Consider the following 11,141-nt stretch of genomic DNA (forward strand, 5'->3'; position numbering starts at 1 on the left):
TAAAGCAGTAAAAAGATAATAAACACCGATTGTTGATGCTACATTACATACAGCATTTGTCCATAGAGGTGGGAAGTACATTTACTACTTGTACTTAAGTAAGATTTTGAGGGACTTGTACTTTACTTGAGTATTTAAGTTTTCTACTGTGTACTTTTCCTCCACTACATGTATTTAATACCTTTAGTTACTTCACAGATGTGGATGAATGATGTGAAATATAATCAAGTGTTAAATCAGACTTTAGTTCCACCTGGAGTAAATTCACAAGCTACCCTGCAGTATACAAAGTCATTCAAACTAGCTGCACCTTTACCAGCTTTGAGAACACTTTCATGATCAATCATTATAAAACATATCATATATATTATTCTGAAATGGACCAATCTGCACAATGACTACTTTTACTGTCGCTACTTTCACTATATTTTGATGAGAATACTTTTATACTTTTACTTGAGGAACATTTTGAATGCAGGACTTTTACTGAAACAGAGTATTCCTACACTCTGGTACTTCTACTTTTACTCAAGTACAATATCTGAGTACTTCTACTTTTACTCAAGTACAAGATCTGAGTACTTCTACTTTTACTCAAGTACAAGATCTGAGTACTTCTACTTTTACTCAAGTACAAGATCTGAGTACTTCTACTTTTACTCAAGTACAAGATCTGAGTACTTCTACTTTTACTCAAGTACAAGATCTGAGTACTTCTACTTTTACTCAAGTACAAGATCTGAGTACTTATACTTTTACTCAAGTACAAGACCTGAGTACTTCTACTTTTACTCAAGTACAAGATCTGAGTACTTCTACTTTTACTCAAGTACAAGATCTGAGTACTTCTACTCAAGCACAAGATCTGAGTACTTCTCCAACCTCTGCCCTTACAAATAAATTCAACTTCATTTCATTTCAACAACGGACACTTCTAATTACTTTTGCAGATTGCTGCTGTTGTAATTATATATTTTTCTTTTAAAGAAGGGTGACGTGGGGTTAATTAAATAAATTCAAACTTATCTGCAAAAAATACCGAAAATACAGAGGGGTCATAAGGAGAGCTGGGAGATGGGATTAAAGGCGCATAAGGAAGGTTTTTTAAAGGATATTTCAAACTAACTCACACACCACACTCTCATACTCACAACACACACACACACACACACAGTTATACACAGAGAAAATACAGCATATATATATATGAAAACATTTATATACCCATAGTACATAAATAAATCCATAACGTGAATATCTGTGTGTATAAACACATATATATGCCATAATGTACATACACATACATATATAATATGTGTTGGATTATATATGTAAGTCTCATCAGAATGGGGCTGCTGTCGTGCATTTGGAGAGTGTCATAAACCATTATAACCATCCTAATAAGGTTTATAAATGGTTTATACGTGTGGCATACAGTGCTCAGAGAAACACGTCAACAAGTTCCATTTGCTTTCATGTAATTCTGCAGATCCTCTTTGTGCACATTTTGAATCCCTCCAAGAGAAACAAAGGACTGAACAGTCAGCTTTCAAAGGCTTTGATTTGACTTCAAGCTTCTGTGAGTTTAAAAAGAAATGTTTTCAGCCCTTGTGAACAACAAATAGGGAAAGTATGTTGACCTGATTTAGTTATAAGTAAATGCATAGTGTTTTTTTCTATAGCAAGGTGCAGAGATGACGGAGTTTTTGGTCCAAACTTGAAGTTAACATCTCCCCGGTTCCCTCGACAACAAGCCAATAGGATTTTCTTGACTTCACATCACCACGGCTAATGTTGGGCTATAAAGGAACTACAGCACGGTCACATGACTTCACGTCACCACCGCTAAGCTAAAGGTGGCTAATGTTGGGCTATAAAGGAACTAAAGCAGTCACATGACTTCACGTCACCATCGCTAAGCTAAAGGTGGCTAATGTTGGGCTATAAAGGAACTACAGCACGGTCACATGACTTCACGTCACCACCGCTAAGCTAAAGGTGGCTAATGTTGGGCTATAAAGGAACTAAAGCAGTCACATGACTTCACGTCACCACCGCTAAGTTAAAGGTGGCTAATGTTGGGCTATAAAGGAACTACAGCACGGTCACATGACTTCACGTCACCACCGCTAAGCTAAAGGTGGCTAATGTTGGGCTATAAAGGAACTAAAGCAGTCACATGACTTCACGTCACCACCGCTAAGCTAAAGGTGGCTAATGTTGGGCTATAAAGGAACTACAGCACGGTCACATGACTTCACATCACCTACGCTAAGCTAAAGGTGGCTAATGTTGGGCTATAAAGGAACTAAAGCAGTCACATGACTTCACCACTGCTAAGCTAAAGGAGGTTAATGTTGGGCTATAAAGGAACAACAGCACGGTCACATGACTTCACGTCACCACCGCTAAGCTAAAGACGGCTAATGTTGGGCTATAAAGGAACTACAGCACGGTCACATGACTTCACTTTACCTGAAGGATGAGGACCATTGACTTTCAGACGAGGGAACAGGAAAGTGCTAAAATGCTGACTCATTTCTGGGTTTAGGACTCATTCCTGAATTCACATTTTTGGGCTTACTGTATGACAGTTATTTTTGAGGGGTTTATTCTCTTGGAGGAAACAAAATGGTGACCAGTAAAGTTTCCCATTTACAGAACAGAAATGTTACAGTCAGTGAATACCTTACCTGCAAAACATCCCATGTGACACATTTTTCTAACAATACATTTTAGGTCCCTTACATAACACATTTTAAATTAAATATATTCTTAATTTCTTAGCTGAAAAGAAAATATCCCTGGTTAATTTCATCAAAGCTTTACCTTTACCTCTAAATTTAAACATCTTTAACGGCAATCTTTCCCAAAACAAAAAGACAATTTTGCCGAGACTCATTGGGTGTGGTTTTGAAGTTGTTAAAATTAACAATTGTGTTTCAGCACAATCCCCCGTCCAAAACCGGGCACTATCTTAACTTTACTATTCCCACCCTTCACCACCAACACACACACTCTCACACACACATTGAGGGTATAAGTGCAAGGTGGGTAAGTGGTGTTGAAATGATCAGACGTGACAATAACACGCAGGACGAGGCAGGACAGAACGAAAACACAGTCTGGTCAGGAGAGGGTTGTGTGTGATGTCTGGGGTTCAGAAACTTGCAGGATTTGTCTTGGTGAAAGTTACTGGAGATGTACGGGGGGAAGAGGAAAGAACGAAGAGGAAGATGAAGGAAAAATAAGGTAAAACGAAAAGACATTTAAATAAGGCACAAACTAAATCAGGTGAACAGAGGTCTGAGGCAAAATGGTGAGTTTCTACCACCCAACATCTATTCTTCCTCAATAGCGTAGGTATTCTCTAAAGATTAAGTGGGTCCTAATGTCAATCACTACCAATTTAACAAGAATTACAGGTTGTTCAGAGGCTATGCCCAGTGGCGGACTGGCCATTGGGACATTCGGGACGATGGGCCGGTACTGAAGTGAGCCGGTCGAGCAACACAGTCTCACGGCATTTCGTGTTATAGTCACGAAATTAATCTCTTGATTCGTGTTCACCAACACGATTTCGCCATTTTTTTCGTGTCACACAGAACGATTTTAAAAGCAATGTAAATAATAATAAATTAGAAGGAAAAAGACATTTAAAAAAATACAGATTTAAGTATTCTGACACAGAACGATTTTAGAAGCAATGTATTTATATTGGTAGTATGTTTCGTGCCTGCACCAAATAATAACAAATTAGAAGGAAAAAAAGATGACAAAAAATACAGATGTCAGTATTCTGAGGCTCTGAGCCATTTATTTTCCTCACTGACGGCAACAAAACTCCGACATTATACAATTTAAAATAAAAGGGATAGGGTTAGGCTTAGGGTAAGATATTGAGTAAGAACATGTTTTTATGAACCACACAGCTTCTGGTCTTCCAAGACCCGACCGGACAAAAAGACGTGTTGCAGGCACGAAACATACTACCAATAGAAATACATTGCATTTAAAATCGTTCTGTGTGACACGAAAAAAATGTGAAAATCGTGTTGGTGAACGCGAATCAATAGATTAAATTCTCACCAGACCCAGTCTCACGGCATTTCGTGTTATAGTCACGAAATTAATTTAATCTATTGATTCGCGTTCACCAACACGATGTCATCTCTTTTTCCTTCTAATTTGTTATTATTTGGTGCAGGCACGAAACATACTACCAATATAAATACATTGCTTCTAAAATCGTTCTGTGTCAGAATACTTAAATCTGTATTTTTTTAAATGTGTTTTTCCTTCTAATTTGTTATTATTTACATTGCTTTTAAAATCGTTCTGTGTGACACGAAAAAAATGGCGAAATCGTGTTGGTGAACACGATTCAATAGATTAATTTCGTGACTATAACACGAAATGCCGTGAGACTGGGTTAGGTCGAGAGTCCCGGGCTGATTTTTAGTCCCAGTCCGCCCCTGGCTATACCCATTGAATTATGACGTTCTGCATATAGGTGTCAAGCAACTAATTACATTTTCTAGTTTTTTTTACTTTTTAGAGGTAATTTAGAGGTGCTTGTTTACACATTTTATTATGTTTGGAAGCTAACTTAACCGACTACTAGCGACAGATGCTAGCCTATTTTAACAATGGATAGTTTTTGGAGTTATTGATGGATGTGTTACCTATGCAAAGAGCCAAGCTAGATGCTTCTGTGCTAAGCTAAGCTATGCTAACCGTCTAATAGCGGCAGCTTAACCTCAAAGCTAAGAGTAGTGAAAATAGATGCTAGCCTAGCTTAACTACATGTAGTTATTGGGACTAATTCATGGATGTGTTACCTATGCACAGAGCCAAGCTAGATGCTTCTGTGCTAAGCTAAGCTATGCTAACCGTCTAATAGCGGCAGCTTAACCTCAAAGCTAAGAGTAGTGAAAATAGATGCTAGCCTAGCTTAACTACATGTAGTTATTGGGACTAATTCATGGATGTGTTACCTATGCACAGAGCCAAGCTAGATGCTTCTGTGCTAAGCTAAGCTATGCTAACCGTCTAATAGCGGCAGCTTAACCTCAAAGCTAAGAGTAGTGAAAATAGATGCTAGCTTAGCTTAACAACATGTAGTTATTGGGACTAATTGATGGATGTGTTACCTATGCACAGAGCCAAGCTAGATGCTTCTGTGCTAAGCTAAGCTAAGCATCTACTAGCAGAGTAATTCTCCTTATCTAACTCTCAGTAAAAATAAAAGCAAATACAATTAGCCTTTCTTACAAAATGTTCAATTATCTCTGTCTGGTTTTGTAATCTAGTTTATATTAACCACAACGTTGAACTGTATTCTGTTTCTCTATAGCAGTATTTTCAAAAAATAAAACTAGCAACATTAGCTGTATTTTTATAACACTACAACTTCTTTAAACCCTTCAATCAATGTTTAATCCCAATGTTAGATTATAGTTAAACTGTAAAGATATATTTGATGACCAAACACAAGACCTGCATAACTTAATCTTAATACTTAAATACATTTGCATTTTAGCATATGTCCATTCAACCCAGTCTCACGGCATTTCGTGTTATAGTCACGAAATTAATTTAATCTATTGATTCGCGGTCACCAACACGATTTTCACCTTTTTTTCGTGTCACACAGAACGATTTTAAATGCAATGTATTTCTATTGGTAGTATGTTTCGTGCCTGCAACACGTCTTTTTGTCCGGTCGGGTCTTGGAAGACCAGAAGCTGTGTGGTTCATAAAAACATGTTCTTACTCAATATCTTACCCTAAGCCTAACCCTATCCCTTTTATTTTAAATTGTATAATGTCTGAGTTTTTTTGCCGTCAGTGAGGAAAATAAATGGCTCAGAGCCTCAGAATACTGACATCTGTATTTGATGTCATCTCTTTTTCCTTCTAATTTGTTATTATTTGGTGCAGGCACGAAACATACTACCAATATAAATACATTGCTTCTAAAATCGTTCTGTGTCAGAATACTTAAATCTGTATTTTTTTAAATGTCTTTTTCCTTCTAATTTGTTATTATTTACATTGCTTTTAAAATCGTTCTGTGTGACACGAAAAAAATGGCGAAATCGTGTTGGTGAACACGAATCAATAGATTAATTTCGTGACTATAACACGAAATGCCGTGAGACTGTGTTGGTCCATTAGCTCTTATTTCTATGATACAGTAGCAAGTGGCTTAAACATATTACTGTATACTCCTGCTAAAAGTGGCTCTCAGTAATGGAGATGATAACAGCAACAACAGAAAAATAAAAGCTATACAGTATGATCAACACATAAAGATACATAAATAATGATCCATAACAGAAAACTTCAATGGATGCCTTTTTTATAACTGCATTTAAATTAGAGTTTGACATGACCAATCAGAAATAGAGTTTTGCTTAAGTGTGCAGAGAAAAAAGCATCCCTTGAAGCTTTGATAATCATAATAAATATAATAATAATCATAATAATAATAATACAAATAATGAGAAAAGGGGGCGTGTACCTGGGACAGTGGGGGTTTCTCCCTGTGGGCTTGTCACGGGCGACTTGCTATAGCCAAAGGAAGTGAAAAGTGGAAGCAGTGGCTGATGGGAATGTGGAGGTGGAGGAGGAGGCGGTGGAGGCAGGATATGGATCTGATGGAAGGTGGTGTCGTTGCCGTTCAATATCGAGTTTGCAGGGGCAACCGTTGCCGGAGGAACCAGCGGTATCTTTTGAAACTGTTGAGTGCAAATGACTGTGCTGGCCAAACCTAAAATAACACCCACCGCGACGACACACACACACACACACACACCGACACACACACACACACACACACACACACACACACACACACACACAGCCAGCCAACAGTGAACCACCGCCAACAGACGACAAAACAGAGAGTTACATGAAAGAAAGAAGGAGGGAGAGGGGAGGGGAGGGGGAAAGACAAATTAAAAACAAAGAAGGTTGAGGTTACAAAGTAAATCAAAAAGGTGGTGGAGGAAAATGTTGGATGTTAAAAGGTGGGAGGATGAAGAAGAAGAAGGAGGAGTCGACAAATATGTGGCCGTTGTAGAAATGAAATGTATGGAGGGGTTAAAGTGATGGACGATGGAAGAGGGGATGGTCCCTTTTTTTTCAGACCTTAGTGTCTTATTATGCGACATAGGAAATAACTAATGACATGCCGTATGTTCCTTTAGATGTCATTAGCTAGTAGCATACGACAATGGTGCTGTGCCATCGAACAATGGTCAATTATTATTCTGAACAAAAAGTCAGAAAAAAAGTCCCTTTGCACCAAACAACCTAAAAACAAACGCCCATTGCTGCAAATACTTTGTGAAACAAACAGAAGCACATGTCTGGTTTTCCGAACCAATCTCACTACTCATGTTGAAACCCAACCAACAAAGGCTAGTGTGTAATATACAGTAAGTTCTTGAAACCTGTGCATATAAATATCTGAAGTCCGTCTCATTTTTAGGTTCTATCTGTTTAATTGTATGTGTTGGTTATGAATCTGAAACCATCCCGCAAAGATGACGTTTTTCTTTTAGTGATGATTTTGTATTTTGACATAAGAAATTGGTGAGCTAGCCAGAAGAGTGACTCGTTTCTGAACCTGATGCTTGTGTCAAACATTACACCCATACTATTTACGTGTGAGAGTTTGTAAAGGGATGTTTCCACAAAAAATGGCCATGATTTAGTTAAATTCAATGTATTTCATTCTTCGTTCAAGCTGGAGGTATGCAAGAAAAACCAAATGTTCTCCCATAATTCAAGGTAACATAGGGTTATTAAGTATTCCTTTAAGTACATATATCTGGTAGTTTCCCACATTATTGTCACAACTGCTGCAACATACAAACATTTTGTTCATATTTCCATCTCGCCTTAATGGGCCATTCATGTTAGTTGAAACCAGCTTTAAAAATGTAGCATCCCTGCTGTAGGGACACGAGGGAAATGAGATGTGCAGAACATGTAGAAGAACATGAAGAATGTAAAAGGATAATTGAAATGGATGAAAACCAGTTGAGTCAATGAAACCTCTCTCTAAAACAGCTGCTGTGTGTGTGCTTTGCCTGGGCAGTAATTACTCAGTATGGCGGCGCTCCAGCTGTTTCCTGCTCTCACCACAGCTGTCATTTAATGTAGTGAATGTTAGGACAGATGCAGCCACAATGGCATTATCCCTGACTTGGAGCAGTGCTATAGAGTTAAATGGACTATACAGTAAATACAAGTGATAAAGACTGAAGAATGATGAGCAGAAAGGGTGAGTACATGGCTTTTGTGATAAAGCAGACAGAGAGACAGACAGAGAAACCAGACCTACAGACAGACAGACAGACAGACAGACAGACAGACAGACAGACAGACAGCAATACACAGTTAAAAACATCTGAGCCTCTGCACAGCGACACTGTGTGATGACAAGATGGATGTGAATGAGCTCTGTAGATCTCACCAAAGAGGTAAAAAGCTTATTATATATGAGTTAAAGAAAGGAGGTTACAAGTAGTTTTGGGTTATTTAAACATTAGCGGGTCATCTTGCCTCTTAGGTAATGTAAACACAGAGATGACACCAAAATATAGAATACTAAATACCTTTAACCCTTGGTATGGATGTGTATTTTGAGATTTTGGGAGTGTTTGCCTTGTGCGCATGCTGTAATGCTACCAACAGCTAATGTTAGCTTAGCCTAAGACAAACACTAGAAACTAGCCTAGCTAAACAACATGTAATTTTAGTTCTTGAGATAATGTCTGAATTGACCAAACATTAGTTTAATTACTAATCTTTAGAGCTGCTATAGTGCTTGTTGTTGGATTTTATTACCTATGCACAGAGCCAAGCTAGATGTTTCTAGTTTTAGCGCTAAGCTAATCATCGACTAGCGGTAGCTTTACTGCAAAGCTAATAATAGTGTCAATCTCCTTATCGAACTCATCAAAATAAGTAAATACAATAAGCTAAATACTATTTTACAAAATATACAGTTATTTATGTCTACTTTCAATATGATATACGTTTATATAAACTGCATAAGTATTCTGTTACTCTGTAGTAGCATTTTCAAAAAGTTAAGCTAGCTGCATTAGCCTTATTGAGATAACACTACAACTTCTTTAAACCCTACAATAACTTTACCAGTTACCAAGTCCTGTTAGTCAACATATGTATTTGTTAAACTGTGGTTTAGTAGGCCTAGTATTAGCACTATTGGCTAAGGTAAGATTGTGCCAAATTCTCCATTAAACCACTCAATTGTTTCCAGTATTTGTGCTAGGCTAAGCTAACTAGCTTCACATTTATGGTGCAGCCATGATCTTCTCATATTATTCTAGGCAAGAAAACAACTAAACATGTTCCTAAAATATCAAAATACAATCGTTATCAGCCAGGGACATGTGGATAATTTGGATGTCTGTATCATCATTACTTAACAGGTCATTTCAGATAAAGCTGTAAAACAGTTAAACATATGCTGTGTTAATCAAAGTTAGTTCATTAATTAGATGTAAGTGCAGTTGTTGAGGGTTAATGGTGGAGGCTAAAACATTAATCAATCATCATCATCATTCATCATCTTCTTCTTCTTCTATCTTTCACCAAGTTCTTCTTCTGTGTTTAGTCTCTTCTCCATGTGTAATGTATTCCTCTGATAATTCAGATTGGTCACCATTTTAATTAACTCCAACACACACACGCATAGGAGTTGAAACACACACCTGTGCGCTTGCTGATGACCTCCACCATGGTGGAAGGGAAGTATCCCACTCGGTCATTTCCTGTTCGGTTATCATGGATGCAGCCTTTCCAGCGTCCGTCAGGGTGCTGCTCCAAAACCTGAACAAAGACAATAATATTCAGTTTAATTTCACCTTTTAAACAATATTTAAATCTATTTACAGCATACAACGTTTTGGAAGGAAAGGGAAGTAAATTACTCAAGTACTTGAGTTCAATTCTGAGGTACTTTACCTAAGTATTTCCATGTTATGCTACTTAATACTTCTACTGCAGTACACATTTGGAAGCCAATATTGTTATTTTACTTAAGTGAGTAAAAGTAGAAGTACTCAGATCTTGTACTTAAGTAAAAGTAGAAGTACTCAGATCTTGTACTTTAGTAAAAGTAGAAGTACCAGATCTTGTACTTTAGTAAAAGTAGAAGTACAACATAAAATGGAAATAAGTTTCAGAACACTTTTATTTTTACTTAAAGGGCCCATGTCATGGCCATTTCCACTGATCATAATTCCATTGTTGAGGTCTACTAGAATAGATTTATATTGTGCAATTTTCCAAACTCACATTGGTTTCTCATACAGCATCTCTGTAAACTACGTGTATTCACTGAATTTCACTCTCTGCCTTTAACGGCTCGTTGTAGCTCCAAAAGCTCCAGCCCCCACCCTCCCTGTGAGCACAGTGTGCTCTGATTGGTCGGGACGTTGTGAATCGCGCTGAGCTCCGTGGAGGTGTGGTTTCCTTGTTTAGGATACATAGCGAAACACAGCCAAACTCATCCTGAGCACACACAAACTCACAGCCGAAGTAAAAACAATAAGTGTGGCTTGATATTGAGTAAGAAGAAGGTTGATAAACGCTGTGAGAATGGGTCTGCAGAGAGAATTTCGCCGCAATCCCAACTGTCTGTTATCAGCCTGCAGCCAGGGAGGAGAAATCAGCAGAGCTGCCTGCACATAGAGTGTGTGTGTGTGAGGAAGTCCGTGGATTGGTCAATTTGGACTAATCAGCGGGGGCTTAACGTAACGGCTCCGCGGATTGGTCCATTTCGTTCCGGGTACAGCATGATATCAGGCCGTACCCGGAACGAAATGGAAGAATCAAATGGACAATGACGTATCTCCAACGAGGCATTTTGGGGAGGTATTTTCTGTGTTAGAGTTTTACTCCCTACAGGGTGTACTTTGAGGGTTTTGACTCTGCACACCGTTTACATGCAGAAAAACCTTCATAACACACAAGGGGACGGGTAATAACCGGAAAAGCATGACATGGGCCCTTTAAGTACAGTACTTGAGTAAATGTACTTAGTTACTTTACACCACTGCCAAAAAGCATGCTATTTTAATTAAATCAATTCAAAA

At 38.1% G+C, this 11,141-nt stretch overlaps 1 protein-coding gene across 1 annotated transcript in view; it reads right to left on the reverse strand.

Moving 5' to 3' along the window:
- The window catches only part of LOC117477232 (caskin-1-like), a gene marked incomplete at both ends in the record, with an annotated part of 37,247 nt that overhangs the window by 23,584 nt on the left and 2,522 nt on the right, over window positions 1–11,141 (reverse strand). Inside the window, 2 exon segments of the mRNA XM_034123895.1 lie at window positions 6,527–6,775; window positions 9,756–9,873. Of these exon segments, the coding sequence (XP_033979786.1) occupies window positions 6,527–6,775; window positions 9,756–9,873 (367 nt within the window).

Source organism: Trematomus bernacchii, unplaced genomic scaffold (genome assembly GCF_902827165.1).
Source record: "Trematomus bernacchii unplaced genomic scaffold, fTreBer1.1, whole genome shotgun sequence".
NCBI classification, from domain to species: domain Eukaryota; kingdom Metazoa; phylum Chordata; class Actinopteri; order Perciformes; family Nototheniidae; genus Trematomus; species Trematomus bernacchii.